General features: G+C 33.7%; 2 protein-coding genes across 19 annotated transcripts in view; both read left to right on the forward strand.

The window, feature by feature from the left end:
* The first annotated feature begins 118 nt into the window (after positions 1 to 118).
* Positions 119 to 2,009, forward strand: LOC130054962 (52 kDa repressor of the inhibitor of the protein kinase-like). The gene is made up of 4 exons (XM_056166097.1): positions 119 to 443; positions 556 to 778; positions 893 to 988; positions 1,229 to 2,009. The coding sequence occupies exons 1-4, from the start codon at positions 119 to 121 to the stop codon at positions 2,007 to 2,009; spliced, it is 1,425 nt and encodes a 474-aa protein (XP_056022072.1).
* Positions 2,010 to 2,718: 709 nt separating this feature from the next.
* The window catches only part of LOC125648892 (ryanodine receptor-like), a 108,470-nt gene continuing 93,672 nt past the window's right edge, over positions 2,719 to 17,516 (forward strand). For 15 of the 18 annotated variants that reach the window (XR_008802864.1, XR_007360494.2, XM_048875907.2 and 12 more), the window contains exons 1-4: positions 2,757 to 2,943; positions 7,948 to 8,070; positions 16,337 to 16,438; positions 16,558 to 16,629. Coding sequence is in view for 16 of the 18 variants with exons in the window: in XM_048875907.2 (XP_048731864.2) it covers positions 2,884 to 2,943; positions 7,948 to 8,070; positions 16,337 to 16,438; positions 16,558 to 16,629 (357 nt within the window). In the remaining 2 variants the exon portion in view is untranslated. Of the gene's footprint in view, positions 2,944 to 6,041; positions 6,225 to 7,947; positions 8,071 to 16,336; positions 16,439 to 16,557; positions 16,630 to 17,516 lie in introns of those variants that run through there. The other 3 variants (XM_048875906.2, XM_048875915.2, XM_048875912.2) reach the window with 3 other exon arrangements.

Consider the following 17,516-nt stretch of genomic DNA (forward strand, 5'->3'; position numbering starts at 1 on the left):
ATTTGTTACGCAACCTTTTACTGCGTATAAGAAAGCCGTTGGAAAAACATCTGCCCTTTTAAAGCATCAAAATTCAGAACACCACAAGAGTGCCAAATCTGTTTATCACACAACCAAGATGACATCCGAAGTGCCATCTTCGTCTCTTCCGTATAAACTCAATCAGCAAAATCAGGCACAGTATCAACACAACATAAAGTTGCTTGAGAAAATAGTAGATGCGATCATTCTTTGTGGGAAACAAAATATTCCTCTCCGAGGACACAAAGATGATACCACAAGTGATTCCTCAAATAAAGGTTATTTCCTGGCAATATTACAGCTGTTGGCAAAGCATGATGAGCAGCTCTGGTCTCATCTACAAAAAGCAAAAAAGAATGCCTTATATACCAGCAAAACCATTCAGAATGAGGTTATCCAACTCATTGGAAATTACATCACAGGTAAGAAGTTTGAAAGGTTTACAAGGGAGGGTTTTTTATTCCATCATAGCCGATGAGGTAACTGACAAGTACGCTAACAAAGAAGTTTTAGTCTTGTGTCTCAGATTTCTAGATACTAGAGAACACCCTGCCATCATTAAGGAGGAATTTCTTGACTTTGCAAATATAGGCAGAACTTCTGGGGAAACAATTGCTGATAAACTTATTGAAATCCTCCGCTTGCTTGCAATTCCGATTGAGAACATGCGAGGGCAAGCATACGATGGTGCAGCAGCAATGGCATCGGAAAAACGAGGGTGTCAGGGACGAATCAAGTCTCTAAACCAATTAGCTTTGTACACACACTGTCGGAGTCATATATTGAATCTGATCATCGCTTCAGCCTGCAAATTACCCCTCGTGAGGAATATGATAGATGTCCTTAATTCAGTGTTTATTTTCTTTGATAGTTCCCCTAAACGACAAGGGTTTCTTGAGACTATTATAGAAAATGATGGGTCTGTAGATTTTTCCAGAAAGAAACTAGTTGGACTCTGTAAGACTAGGTGGGTTGAGCGTTATATCTGCTTTGATGTGTTATACACTATGTACAAGTTCGTCATCAAATGTCACATTCTCAACAAAACCTTGATGAAAGTACCAGTGAAGACTGGTCTTGGGATAGACAAACTAAAGTGACCGCACAGGGGCCTTTGGCTTCGATGACGTCCTTCTCTGTGTTGATAACATTTGTGTTTGTAAGGTATGTCCTAGATACAATAAAGCCTTTGACTCTCAAACTTCAGAAAAAGAGATATTGCCATTTTCACTGCAAGTAAGTTAATTGAGGAACACGTGGATAGGATCAAAGAAATTCGTAGAGCGGTAGATACCGAATTGGAGTCTTGCTTTGAAGATGCAAAACAAATTGCAGGCGACCTTGATATAGTGATTAAAACCCCAAGGGTTTGCTCCAAGCAGCAACACGGAGAAAATGTCTCCACAAGCAATCCAAGAGATTATTATAGATCTGTCGTGGCCATTCCATTTCTGGACTTTTTCCTCAGTGAATTAAATACGAGGTTTCAGAAAGAAGATCTGGGGGCATATTCGATATGCTCTTTGTTGCCTGCCAATGTGACAACTATTTCACACGAGGAATTGTCCAAACTTGCCTCAGAACTAATATGTTGGGGGAGCGACCTGCCTTGTCTTTCTGTAAAGGACTTGGAGAAAGAACTCAGAGATTGGAGACGTTATTGTGTTAACATGAGCAAAGAAACTTCAGACAAGCTCTACAATCTGCTCAATCTTTTCAACTTTGTAGATGGGGACGTTTTCCCGAAGGTGAAAATTATTCTTCACATTGGATGTGTTTTACCTATCACAACATGTGAGGCCGAAAGATCCTTTTCTGGATTAAGACGCATCAAGAGTTACATGCGCAGTACTATGCAAGAGGACAGATTGACTGGGCTTGCACTAATGCATCTTCACCATTCATTAGAAATTGACCAAAAGGAAATTGTACAATCATTTTTCAGGCAAGGAAAACGAAGATTATTTCAGTCAAGTCTCTTTAGCTAAATAACACTTCCTACCAGAAAACATCAATACATGACAAAAAGGTCGCCCGCGTGGTACAGTGATTATATAAAGCGTTTCCTTCGAGAGTTGGAAAATAAAGGGTTGAACATTATAGCACGGGTTCGATTTCAGTTGTGAAAAGGTTCGACCCCCCCCCCCCCCATGAAAAAATTTCTGGATCCGCGCCTGAAGTGATTTCTCATAATCACTTATTATATGAAGGACGTCTCCAGATGAGTGTAAAACTCTCGAGGGGGAACATTATTTAATCAATCAATCAATGTTACGTATGAAGGTATATTGAAGAATAATGACCGTGACATTCATTTGATCATTGCAATAACTGTTTAGAATAGTGGTTATTGTAGGACCTATATATATATTTACAGTATATTCTACGGATTAAAAATGCTAACGAAAGGCATGACGTTCAAAGTGTCTCAACAGGCTCACGATGTTATATATTAATCAATTAAGTCAGCTTTCTTATTCTGTGTTAGGAGCAGGAAACTGCAATTTCGTAGGTATCATTGCCGTAACGTTACATAAAACATAAACAAAATATATACTATATGTACTGTCAGACACATGCAAATAGTGGACAAAAGTATAAGAGCGGTAAAATTTGTTTGGAGACGAATTTACTCGTAACCGGTTCAGCGACTTTATTGGTAATGGAAAGGCGTTCTATTTATAGCACATTAGTTGCAGATGCTGCTTTTCCGCTAGGTGTCGCATTACACTCGAAACACATCCTGTGTAGGGTTTTTTGATGCGGAACGGTGTAGATCTAGAGTATTAGAGTTTTGAGGAATTTTACATCATTTCACTGCACAGTCTGATGTTTTAGCGACAGTCAACTGCAGACGGCATCATGTCGGATAGCACAGACGGTGGGGGCTCGGAGCAGGATGATTTTTCCTTCCTGCGAACGGTAAACTTTTTTCCAAGACATCAGTCAGAGTTCATCCTTGATTAAGCTATTTCGGCATGTGTGAGTGTGCGTGTGATATTTATGAGGGGGTTAGATTGGCCATATCTCTGACGTGTAGCAGACATAATAAATGTCTTATTTTGTTGTGTTGTATTGATTGGCCACAGTACGCTAATTCTTCAATTATCTTCGAATATAAAAGCAATGAATTATTCAAATTCATGTCATTTATAGTATGTAAATCATATTGCATACTCATGATACTGCTTGTTTCATTGTGGTTCTGAAATGAATGCATGGAATTTATGTATTAAAAAAATGTATTTAATATATACATGTATGCAAAAATATACGTGTCCTAAATATGAGTCAAATATGATAGAATCATACATATAGTATATATTGATATAACACTTCATCAAGTCACTAGACTAGCTGCTGGAATCAAATAACACAAGAAGTGCCATATGTCTGAGAACCTTGATAGCATCCACATCACTGCTCGATGTTTGGTGCCTTTAATTTTGTGTGGAAATGTTGGAGGTAACTTTCAGAATAAGAGCACAGCACATCTAGTTTTAGTATAGTCATTGTAATCAGAGAATATATATACAGTAAATATTCTGCAGAACTACACATGTAGTTAATTTTCTTTTGCATATATACATGTGCATTTAAATTAGAGGAGGTATTGCATGCAAGAAATTTATTAATCACATCACTGAAAACAAGAAAAATCTGTATAGGCCTAGATTATAACATTAAGAAATTCAATATGCGACTGCAATACATACATATATATACAAAATGTTAATTTAAATTCACTCTTAGAACAAAATTGGCAACCAGTCTTGTCATTGCACCATTATAATACAAGCTAAGCATGATAAACTTAAACATGAATGTACTTGAAGATGGAAACATATGTGCCTCATTGATAGTCCTCAGACTCGTGTGTTCATTGTTGCACAATTTATATTATGGTTTTAAAAAAAGTGCTGAGACCTGTTATTGCTCATTATAATTGTGGAAATCCTGCAAGAGTTACCACATTTTACTGGAATACTATAAATGAATGATGATAAAGTGTACTGTTAGGTTTAGTTAGCTCCATATACAATATTTATTGATATTCATTTCTAATGATGTTCAAAGGATCAATTTTAATTCAAATTCAAATGATTTTTGGCTCAAACCAAACACTCCTTTACAAAAATGATATTACAAATTATCATATGTTTAAATTACTTGCACTTTGAAGCATAGTTTATTATTGTATAACAGAAAAAGAAGTACTCTGACATACTTGTGCATAAGATATAATTTTGCTTTAGTATAATTACAACTTGACTTTGTTTCAAATAGATTTATTTGGTCACAAATGCATGCAAAATTCCCAAATCATACAGGGCTGAGTTGTCATAAACACATTGTGATAACAGATGTGCAACATATGATACCAAACCCAAGTTTATGTTTGCTATTTCTTCTTCACATGTGCATTCATCCCAATGTTTCCTATTACATATAAGTTCTATGTATGTCTGGGCAATATAAAATGGAATTAATTAATTATTAAGGTACCTTTAGGTAACTTTTCCACACTTTTGACACACCATGATACTTGTACCCCCATGTGGGGATTTGAATTTATCTTGAGCATGGCCACTGCCATACTGTTTTTAACATATTCAAAAATTACATAATGAGCATTTTCTGTGGCTGTTAAACATTTTTTTTCATTTTCATTCATTGGAAATCAAAACAGCCATTGGTGATTTAAATTAATGAAAGCATGTACACTTATAGGATATTATGATACATCATTGCACCAATAGATCGGTGCAGCCTACCTAGATGTCAAGATTAAATTTTGTATATGAAAACAGAATGCGTTATCCCTGAGAATCATCAAATTGCATGCATGAATAACTTCAGTTACTTCCCCCTTTTCTGAATTTGAGATACTCAAGTACAGTCATGTTTTCAAGATCAGTCATTCACCATCCTGAAGGTCATGCATATTTACTGTACAATGTTAGTTAGGGGTTCTCATCATATTATATTCGGGGGAAAAAATTTGTTCCTGTTTTGTTTTCATACTTCTTGTTCTCAATTTTTGTTGTCAAATTGAAAACAGAGCTGATATTTAAAAAAAACCCAGCCCTATCCTAAACAGAATGTGACAAATGGAAATTGCTCAGCATCAATCCTTGAGTTAGAAAATAAACATATATGTTATGACTACTGTTACTTCATCCAAAGAGATGAATCACGTCTAGTTAGGGGGTGGGGGGCGGGGCACAAAGTGAAGCATCAAGTTTGGTCTGATGATTTACGCTTGTCAATGAGACATGATCCAACTCTTTGGATCACGTTATTGCAGTAATGATAAATTTATCATATACCCCCATATGCATTTTCAAATACATGTTTAATACATGATAATACTTAGATCTATGTATTCTTAATTAGCAAAGACGCATTACATACAGGGAAATTATTTTTTGTGTACACAATCACCACAGGCACTCGACGTTTTAAATATCTATAATAAAAAAATTGTTTTCCTGTAAACATTATATTCAATATTATGTTTACAGGAAGACAATTTTTTAAATTATAGATATTTAAAACGTCGAGTGCCTGTGACAATCGTGTCTGTGACACAGTTAATCACCCTCCACAAATTCGTGTATCGATACCAATGTGACATCATCAATTTCAGAGGATGGTGATATGTTTTAGTAAACCACGGTGTGGTGATATGAAAAATCGGATCACACTCTGTGAAATCAACAGTATCGACACATGTAAAAACGATGGGTATATTATGTAACAATGATCAAAAAAAAAAATTCTGAATACAGCTATATCTTTCTGTTTGCAGTTTCATTTTTGTGAAAAATGCAAAATTACAGCTAGTAGACATGTTCATATTGTTCGTTAAATATAGCTGATCTCAAGACTATATTAAGTGTGATACAAAGGTCAAGGATAATTTGATCCATCAACACACCAATCCTGCCAAGAGATCCTTTTTTATGGATTGCACATTTTTATAATTCATTAACCTAATCATGCTTGACAGCCATTCTTATTTTACATCATTAAGAGTGCAATCATTGATCAGTAAGCTGAAAACTTTACACTGTAGTGGTACAGTTTCTGTGGATTTTCACAATGCATGTGCAATAACAATAAGTTTATTTGATCGCAAATTAGTGTCTTGAGAGTTTCGTATTTTAGTGATGGCAAGTTCTGCATGTGGTATAATTGAGGTAAGAAATTAATGTTTTTCTTCACAGCAACAACTTTTTTGTGTTCGTATTTATTGACTTACCAGTCACAGGATTATGTAGACTAACACAATGAATTTAACACAGTAGATATGTATTATATTTACAGTATACTGAATACAGATTCTTCTCGATTATTACGAATTGCTATAGATTTAATTTTGTTTTGTATGTGTAGTTATGTACAGTGTATTTGTTTGAATTTTTTTTCAATGATCTTGTAATAGGGACTATGTAATGAGTCTGATATTACTCGCTAAAATGACTTACAATTTTTAGAGCAAAGTTTATTTTGATGAAGAGTGTACATATGCACATCTTTCAGATATATGTTATTTAGATAAAAATCTCAGTGATCCTAGGGTATAACTTCAGAAATGTAGACTTTCTCCAGATTTTTTGAATTTTTAAGGAAAACATGTATTTTTGTACTTATTTTAATTCCACCAAAAAAAAAAAAAAATGCATTGGAGAACAGGATTATTCTGTATCTCTAAAGAATCTAAAGGTCAATGATCAAGTACTTCAATGCGATAAATAAAAAAAAAAAATAACATTAAGTTCTAAAAAAAATTATTTTTTCAGTAAAAAAAAAAAAAGGCAGTAAGTGATAAATTGCTTCATATCTGATGTCAGATTACAGGAAATTGCATAAAATTGCTTGGTCATATTAGTATCTGAGTTAGGCCCTTATTATATCTAAGATATAGCTCTTTTGTGAGAAATTCATCTATACCAAATATTATTCATTAAGATTTGATTTATTTCAATGCATAAAGAAATTTGTTTTTTTAAAAGTCCTTTTCCATATTTTTATGTACACACATTTGCATGTAATATAAATATGATTTTATTATAACTGCAGATTACATGTAGCATTAAAGGGACTGATTCACGATTTTCACCAAAATTTTATTTTTCATTTTTAATTATCAAAATCTACTGTCTAATGTATTTCAAAGATTTCATATAAAAATTAAGGTTATATATTATCACAGAAGCTCATTTTAGAGAGTTTATTATTTGTTTTGTAAACAAAGATTGCAGTATGTTATTGTTTACGAAATTTAAAAGAAATGAATATTGATCTAATTTTATTATATCTTTCACATTTCAGGCATTTTTAGGGTAAAATGTGTCATCTAAAAGTTTGAATTTGTGACTATGCAAAATTAGATGCTTTATATTACAAAATCAATATTTCACTTGTTTGTTTGTATACATAAAAAGACTCGAGTCTTTGTTTACATAACACATATTTAAGGCTAAAATATTGCTTTTATTCTTGCATTCAGAAGGTCAAAATTTTGGCTGTCAACATTAAAAGATTTATATTTTTAATGCTTAACATAAAAAAATGAAAAATATTTTCATCAAAAATCGTGAACCAGTCCCTTTAATACACATGCCCTATTAACTGCTGTCATCCCATGCGTTACTGTATAGATCTATTGTGTACTTAATTTTGCTCTGGGTTATTTTCATGATTTGTTGTCTTAATCTGTTTTCATGCAGTTTTAAATCCAGTTTTTATGACCATTCTGTATCAATATTATGAATATCTACTTATATATTGACTGCAGTTTTGATTTTACAGTTTTGATCAACAACAGAAACCATAGAATTTAATAAGACTGTAATACAATGGCTTAGAAAAGCAATAGCTATTTTTCACACCTTATATAAAATGAGAATTTTTTTTCAGGATGACATTTTCTGCCTGAGCTGTGTGACATCCACCCGTGAGAGCGATACCACAGAGAGAGTATGTCTGGCTGCCGAGGGGTTTGGGAGTCGGGTGTGCTTCTTGGAAAACATCTCTAGTAAGGTAAGTGGGCCACATGAAAATGTAACACTAAGATATTAGCCAGGGTATACAGTGTTCGAAATTGGTTTAAAACTTGGCATAGACCACGGGTCTATGCCAAAACAAGATGGCATAGACCTTATTGAATTGGCTTAGACGGCAAGATTGAATAAACCCCACAAATTTAAAACATTGTTATTTCTAATGTATTTAGAAAGCATATTTTCTTTCCATTTCCACAACAGTGTCCTTATTTCCTCATAACGTTTATCAGACGTTGACTTTTGTGATAACCCTATATATTGGCAATATTGCTTTAAACCTAGAAAATCGGCATAGACAATTTGGTCTATCCCAATTACAATTGGCATAGACCAGTGTCATTTGACATAGACTCGGTCTATCGGTCTATGGTTAATTTCGAACACTGGGTATATTAGAAATTGTCACACCAGGAAAGAGGTTTTTGCAAACATCTTTATAATAGGAAAGAGAGATATTGAGGTATGAGAAATGTTTTTTATAATGAGAGATGCATTGAGGTAGTAGAGTAAGGAAACATCTTTACAATGAGATGGAGAGATACTGAGGTACTGGAAAACATGAAGTGAGAGAGAGAGGTATTGAGGTATTTGAACGAATGCATTTTTATAACACAAGAGAGCTGAGGTACTAGAAAACATTTTCTATGAGAAAGAGGTAGTGGAAGACATTTTCAGAGAGAGAGAGGAGAGAGAGAGAGAGAGAGAGAGAGAGAGAGAGAGAGAGAGAAAGAAAGGGGGGAGTTTGGGTATAACTGCTCAGGTGTGAACTCAGTATAACTGCACAGGTGTGAACTCAGTATAACTGCACAGGTGTGAACTCAGTATAACTGCACAGGTGTGAACTCAGTATAACTGTTCAGGTGTGAACTCAGTATAACTGCTCAGGTGTGAACTTGAGTATAACTGCTCAGGTGAGCAATGTAACTCAGTGTCCTCTTTTTCAAAATAAAAAAGACTAAATTATAATATGCATTCTGAACTGATGAAATGAAGCATGATTTTTTTTCTTTAATTTGATTATCTTGTATGCAATAGTTTTTGTATAAGTCACGAAATCAAAATGATTACTAGCTGGAAAACTGTAGCTCTCTGAATTTCCCCAGAGAGCTACAATTCTGCAGCTAAATGAATAAATAAATTGTATAAGAAATATTGTTATGCTCACAGCATCTAGTAAACAACCAGTCATTTTGCAGTTATGGTCAGCTTCAACATCCTGAGACAAATTAGTGTAATGGGAATGTTTTGACATTCTGTGTGGCACTGGATTCTGAGTGTTCTTGTAGCTCTTTTATAGACCTTAAGATGGGTGAAAGTTTTTAGCTGATGCTCACTTGGGCCGAAATATCTGTTGCCTGTGGCTTAAACTTTCCATGTTTTTAGTTCTTCAGGACCATTGGACTAATCTCTATGAAAAATGACATGGAGTAGTTTTGTTAAACTTAATTGAATGTTAAGGATCATAATGGCTGACTTCCTTTTGAAATATGAATGAAAATATAAATATATATTGCCTAGAACTGGATAGCTGGAGTAGGTTAATATATCGACTGCTGGTCTGTAGATTGTGGGTTCAAGTCTAGCAGGAGTTTTAATTTATTTCAGATTATTTTGTACTAAAGCTTCAAATTTTAACTATGTAAGGTAAATTTGAAAGTTCTCAATTTCAAAATATTATTGCACCGTATTTTGCTGAATATAAGATGCACTTTTTTTGAAAGATTTTTTTTTTGTGCGAGAAGGGGGTGCATATTGTATACCACTATAGGTTTTTGATTCATTTCTTTTGAGGTGAAATTCGGAGGGTTATGTTTGAATTTATCGTCTCCAAAGCATTGTTATTACACCGATTATATAAGACACCAATGAAATTATTGGCTTTGATTATTATCCTTTTATAATTACCGAGGGGATCGATATATTGCACCTTTGTACATTTCGTGTTGCGTGGATTACAACACATTGAATGCTTGTTCAATAATTTGATTTTAGTTTTGTAACATCAGCTATTGATTTGAAGTTTAACTAAAGAAAATATTGAGTCTGTTAAAAATTTAATGCTTCAAAATCTTGTGCTTTGCTGAAATTAGCATTATTTCCCTGAAAATATTCATTGAAGATTACCGCTATACATAAAGACAAGGTTACTGTTTTCTTAAAAATTTTGCTGTGCTTTATGCATATTTTTGTGCTTTGTTGAGTACTTATATTGTTTCCACAAAGATTTCTAGTGAAATTAATCGTGAAGAATAAAGTCAAGAATATCGTTTGGTCAGAATTTTTACTGCGTATTATACCCCAAAAATTAAAATTTAAGTATTAAATACCAATGTGTATTGCATTTGGCAAAATACGGTATCCTCCACTTTCCATCCATATTAGATTTCAGAACAAAGGCTATTACCCGAAAGAGTTAGAATATGACGTGGTCCAATTCATTACAACCACTAAACCAGAGAAAACAAAATATAATGATGACATATTAAGATTAAAGTTTACTGAAATCGTGGCTGTTTTGGCAGTGGGTGGGACCTCAATAAGGTCAAAAATATGATGTATTAATATTTTGTGAGCAAACTTCTCAGAAAAAAGAATCCATTTTTTTATGTAGATTAAAGTTTGTTCATATCATGACCACAGTGGGACTAGGGTGTCAAAGATATGTATTAGTTTTTCAGGAAAGTCTTCTATGAAAAACAAGGCTTCATTTGGTCAGAATATCTAGTAACATTAATGCATCCTATGAAGTGCATATTCAAATTTCAAACTATGGTCCGATTGAGCCAAGATAGGGATGCCAAATTCTATGTTGGAATACAGTGTCTATATAAGAAACGAGACTCCCCTCAAATCTAACCTCTGGATTAATATTATTAATTAAGTCATCTTCCAAAAAATGATATGGTTATTTTTACCAAGTGGTTATTTTTACCAAAGTTACAGGAATATTTCAGGCAGCTTAGGATCAATGTTTTTAGATATGCATAAGAAATTTTATGAAGTTTGATTTTTGAAGTGTTGTATAAAACTTGTAATGTACATCTATAAATTGATGACAAAATGACTGAATTCATTGTTTGCCATTGTAAAGGCAAAGACTGATATCTGGAAAGCATCTGTTTGTGTATATGTATTATCTTGTATCAAGAATTCTGTATATTTCATCCAAAAAATGTGAGAAATGAATACACAAAGGATATAATAATATTGCTAGTATATGCCAGAGAATGTGTTTTGTGATGGTGGTTATACAACAGTGTATGAGATTTGACAGCTCAGTGTGATGGATTTGAGGGGGAGACACATTACATAACAGATTAACATCTTGAGACGGCATGATATCAAAAGATTCCACTGGTCCAGACATCATGTAGACTATATCTCACAGTAAACATAGATATTTAGAGGTAAATACGGTATAACTAACCAAGCTTACGGTTCAATAATATTAAGGCAGTATAACACATCAATCAAAATGGTCATAAATGATGAATATAGGAATTATATATAATAAAGTTGTGGTGTTAGAAACATTTTTCGCTTGTAGAAGAAAAATTGCTATTTTCATTGAAAATCATTAAGATTATGATTACTTATCAGTTGGGTTGGGAGAGGGGATTTCAGTCATTAGAAACTAGCTTTGACAATTACGATTGTGGCCTTAAACGGTGTTGCACCCTTCACAAATCATCACATGCTTTTCACTATCTACCATGTCTACATCGATGACAAAGAAATCATGAATTTGATAAAATAAACATTACCAAATTTAAAAATGCTATTACAAAACACAAATGCACAATACAATATCAATAATTAATAGTACATGCATACAGTGCACATATGTATATATGAATTTTAATTTTATTAGGGTCAATTGTATTGTGCAATTGTGTAATATAACTCTGGTAAGTGTTTGAATTTTAGTAATGTTTATTTTTATTTAAACAAATATTAGTTGTGCCAATGTATGTCAAAGTCTTTGATACAAAAACTTACTAGATTTTTAATGCAGCATTCTTCTTTATTGCATTGGTATGAAAGGTCACATACATGTATATAGCAAAAATCAAGACAATCCAGATAACAGTATGCTTCACTTATATGGATGATTTGGCTGGGAACCAAAGCATCCTGATAAATAAGGCTCCACTGTAGTGCATTTGCTCTGATTGCACCAAAATATACAGAATCTAAAATTGCTTGGTTTAATTATAACATCGTAATTAAATGTGCCTGGCAGGTTACTGATGAAAAAATGGGAAGGGGGTAAGCAGAAGTCTGATCTGATAAATTAAAAAAATTATGAATCTGTGCATATATTAGTTTGACAGAATACTTGAAAGGGCATTTGTTTCTAATAATTTTACACTTTTAAAATGTGTCTGCTAAAACCAACTTTTGAGGATTTATAAAGATATACTAACTTATTTTGCAAGACATTGACCAAAATTATTACATGTATTCAACTCTTAAATAGACAACTTACATGAGATTCTTGCTGATATCATGATCAAAGAAGATCTTGTGACTGGTAGCAAGTATTTGGAGAAATTAAGGGATGGATCCAGGATTTTTATGGGTTTCACATGTTATTTTGGTAACTCTTGTATATTTTGATGAAGGTGTGAACAGAATTGAAGCCTATTAGTCACCATTATTATTCATTATGAGGTTGAGTGAGTAATTTAGAGAAGTTGTATTGGCATGAACGGACCCGGTCTATCCACTTCCCTCAATCCTCCCACTTCCTATTTCCCTTTCTTATCCTTCCCTCTCCCATTTCTTCTTTCTTTCCCATTTCTTTCTCCTTTTCCCCCTTCATGCCATCTCTCTTGCTCTCTCCCTCCTTTATTCTCTTAGGGATGTAGACAGGCATAATATAGCATACGGCTCCCTCCTCCCACCCTCTCTTCCCTTCATTCCTGTATTCCTTGCCCTCCTTTTATGCGGACTCTGCCCCCCAGGGTAAGGGGTCTCACAGACGTTTCTCTTCAGGCTAGTTCTTCAGATTGCACCATTGTTTGGCATGTTTATAATAAGGATCATCTTATGAATCAATGTCTAAAATGAAGAGTACATGTACTCTATTGGAACGTACTAGGATAGGTCCCATTGGAATTCGTTTTCATTCAGTGATAGAATTGTTTATGTCACTTGTCACAAACATTAGGATGGTGTTTTCGCCACTAGTGGATTATGACAGGAAGCTTGCTACATTTTGGATGTGTTGTGCAAGTTGTTGAGAGCTGATCAGCTGGTTGTGATTACTGCAGACAGTTTACATGCCAGATTATTTTGTATTGCACACAAGATTATCTGTTGTTCATGTGCCAGCTATTCTGTGTATACAAGCTGGATAGGTATGGAGAACAGACAACAGACACAAAAGTTAAAATCCAATTTTGTGTACCATTGAAAAAGGGTGGTGATTCATTCTGAAATTTTATTTCAAACTTCATTTGAAGGTCATTGAATGTGATATGTTAGAAGTTAATAAAGTGGGTCTTCATACTTCAATATGTTTTATGGAATAATGTTTATTATGTAATTTTGGCATGATGAAAATGTTGGTTCTTTTAACAGATACACAAAAATATTCATCAGAAGGGAAGTACCAGAATTTCCGTTGATATGCATATGCATGATTTTATGCAAATCAGCCAGATAAGATTACCCACTGTACATAAGCAGCATGTCAGATTATGCATCTGTTTGGTGGGATATTTAGGATCATACCATATGCCAGAACATAACTATATTGCTGTAACATTAATCAATCACCCTGTTGTCTGCAGATCAGATTCAGTGTTAAAATGTCTTATGAAAGCAGGAATCAAGAAATGTATATAATAGCTGGGAAAGACAAGTTTTGTATATCCTGGATTACTCTTAAGCTTCCTGCCTTGACCACTTTTACATATGTATTAAATCCGTATTGATTTTCAGTTATAATTCACCAGCAGTGTAGACGAAATATCCTAACCAAAGAAAAGAATGTGTAAAAGCTGTGTTAGATAGATTCAATGATTGGGTAATGATTGTTGATCATTTAAAGTTTACTACACCTTATATTATAGATTATACTTATTTGTTTTACTCCTGAATCCAGAATCATTTCAAAACTCTGTCGCTCGTCAGTCAGCTACATACTTTGTTTGGTATCGTCATGATACTGTGGACAGATTTTAACCTTCCATGGACCCATTCAATGCAGATCTTTACCATGATTCACCTTAATCTGGACTAAAAATCTCTTTCTCCACTTTCAAGCAGTGCAAATCACAACATTTCAAAAACAAATTTTACATCATAGAATACAAGTACAGTCAAACCTCATTATCTCGAATTATGGTGCCAAGAAAAACTTCAAGATATCTAAGAGTTAGAGATATTGTCACAGTGGGTCAAATACCTAGTGAAGAAAATGCAGTTGGGACTTTCAACTCACTTCGACATATCTATGGTATTTGAGATATCAATGTTCAAGATACCAAAGTTCAACTGTATTTTATTCATTATACTAATACTTAGTTTAACTCTCTTTTTTTTTGGATATACTATGTCATATGTATTTCACTATATGTGTTCTGCTCATAAATCTAATCTGTTTCTATCATACATTGTTAATATAATACCCAACCAGGATTTCTTTGGAAAAGAGAAAAATTTGAAGTGACTCAGTGTGTACTAAATTTTATTATGGAATTGGGATATGAGATAAAAGACTTTGTATTATGCATTTATACGAGTAATTTGTAAGCACTAAATACATGACATGCTTTTGAAGTTCTTGGAAGCACTAAACTTTAACAAAACATCATTATCAAGACTTTTAAATATCGTTATTAAAATGATTGAACATTTTCCTTTCTTAGTTTGCAAAAATAACACACCACTTCTTGAAAGAAAACTCAGTATTTATGCATGTTATTAACTATCGCCATATACCCTAGTAAGTATTGTAGAAGCAGGGGGAAAACCAGGTTGTTTATTTATGTTATTTAATTATTTATTGTTAATTAAGATAAAAGTGTTTCTGTTTAATAAATTGGATGAACGATAATCATTGTTGCCTTTGATGAGGCTGACACCTTGATTTATCCACCTTAGGGAAGTGATATTCACAGAAGCCAATAGTCGAGTTACATTTATAGATGTGCCTAGTTGCACGGGGATGCTTTCCCATATGCAGTGCTTTTTGTTTTAGGAATTTATTAAAATTTAGATAAAAGACATATATAATAAAGTACTGCAGACATTTTTTTGAAGACAAACTACAAGGTAAAATATAATCTGTTGTTTATATTACATATTGCAATTGGTTGTTGTCCGTAGTTGTGCGTTAACAATTGAACATTTTTAACTTCTTCTTAATAACTACCACTCCAGTTCTTTTCAAATTTGGTATGAGGCATCATTGGGACAAGGGGGACATAAATTGTAAATTTCAGGACTCCAGCTCCCCTAGGGGCGGGGCAAAAACTGCCCAACATTGACCAATTTTCAAAAATCTTCTTCTCAAGAACCACACACATGTAAGAAAAACTAAATGCATAGTGATGTAGAGCAGGAAGGCCTCTACCAAAATTGTAAATTACATGATTCCCGGGGTAGGGGTTCTGACCCCAGGGTGGGGCCAAACTTGGTATATAGTGTTAATGTGTAAAGCACTTAAATAACATCTTCTTTAGTGCTAATGATACTAAATTGAAAGTAAATAGATATTTAGAAAGAACAGGTAGTCTTTTACCAAAATTGTAAAGATTTTCTCCAGAGTAAGGGTTCTTACCCCAGGGTGGAGCCAAACTTAGTATATACATGTAGTATGTATGTGAAAGTTTGCTGATACTGTATAAAATCTAAATGCATACTTAGGAATAGCAGAAAAGGATGTACAAAAAATGCTGAATTTCATAACCCAGGGTTATGACTTTAGGATTAGTCATATCTTTGATGTTTTAATGTTAATGCACCTATTATTTAAAGCCTTTCTGTATGCACTTTTGAGGGCGTGAAGTTTTAAGAACACATCTTGTTTATACTGTTGCTGAACATTAGAATTTAGCTTAGATATTTAGAACAGGAAATTTTTTCTAGATTTCATAGCCCATGGAATTACCAGTAGTGATACTTTTTCACTAGTATTCAGGTGACCGCTAAGGCCTGTGGGCCTCTTGTTTAAAAACTTCAGCATGTTTTTGATCATGTCTATAAAAGCTTTTCTGTATTGTGATTTGTAGGATGTACCGCCAGATATTTCGGTTTGTTCCTTTGTGTTGGAGCAGGCACTTTCGGTCAGAGCTTTGCAGGAAATGGTGTCTTCCACATCTCCGGAATCTACTGTATGTGCAGTCAATTAAAATTTATATGCATTTGCTAATTCTGACTTAATTAACAAGCAATTTAAATCGCTTGTGTACTGAATTGTTTTATTGTTTTTTTTTTTTTTATGTTTTTATAGACTGCCCAGTCAGGACATCGAACTTTACTGTATGGTCATGCAATTCTTCTCCGGCACCTTCATAGCAATATGGTCAGTCATTGATAGTATTTTGAAAACAGTGCAATACATATTGATGTAACATTTTTTAGGTCACCGGAGTCACTCGGGTGACCTATTGCTATTGGTCTGTGACTGCATGTCGTCGTGCATTAACAATTGAACATTTTTAGCTTCTTGATAACTACCTTTCCAATTGTTTTTTAATTTGGTATGAAGTATCTTTGTAACAGGGGCGACATGAATTGTAAATTTCAGGACTCCTGCTCCCTTAAACCTTTGGGGGGGGGGGACTTTAAAAAATTTACCAATTTTCAAAAAGCATCTCTACAACTGCACATCTCTAAGAAAAGTCAAATGCATAGTCATGTAGAGCAGGAAGACTTCTACCAAAATGGTCCCCAGGGTAGAGGTTTTGACTCTAGGGTGAGGCCAAACTTGGCATATAGTGTTTATTTGTAAAACATTTAAATAACATCTACTTTACATCTACTGATACTAAATCAAAATCAAATGAAAATTTAGAAGGAAGAAGGAAGAGATAGCCTTAATTTTAAATTTCATGATTCCAAGGGTAGGGGTTTTGGTTCCAGAGTGGGACTAGCTAAAATTATCATAGTTTTTTATCTTTATCATTTGAAAGACTTGTTTTATTTTGCTGATACTGTATAAAAACTAAAAAGCAGAAAGAGATGTACCAAAATTGCGAATTTTGCAAGCTAAGGGTTCTGACTCGAAGGCAGGTCCAAAATAGTCATATAGTATTGATACATGTATAACACATATTTTATTATGCAAAGTCTTCATCAGAATGGGTACTTTTTGGGGACATTTGTGTTTTAAGAACATGTATTTCATACTGCTGCTGGATATTAGAATTAAACTTAGATATTTGAACAAGAAAATTACTATAGTTTTCA

Source organism: Ostrea edulis, chromosome 5, assembly GCF_947568905.1.
Source record: "Ostrea edulis chromosome 5, xbOstEdul1.1, whole genome shotgun sequence".
NCBI classification, from domain to species: domain Eukaryota; kingdom Metazoa; phylum Mollusca; class Bivalvia; order Ostreida; family Ostreidae; genus Ostrea; species Ostrea edulis.

Excerpts from the sequence above, each read along its gene's own strand:
- LOC130054962 (XM_056166097.1), top strand. The coding sequence starts at position 119 with ATGACATCCGAAGTGCCATCTTCGTCTCTTCCGTATAAACTCAATCAG. Across the intron at positions 444-555 it reads CATTGGAAATTACATCACAG|ATACTAGAGAACACCCTGCC; the intron begins GTAAGAAGTTTG and ends TCAGATTTCTAG. Across the intron at positions 779-892 it reads TCTCTAAACCAATTAGCTTT|TTCCCCTAAACGACAAGGGT; the intron begins GTACACACACTG and ends TTTCTTTGATAG.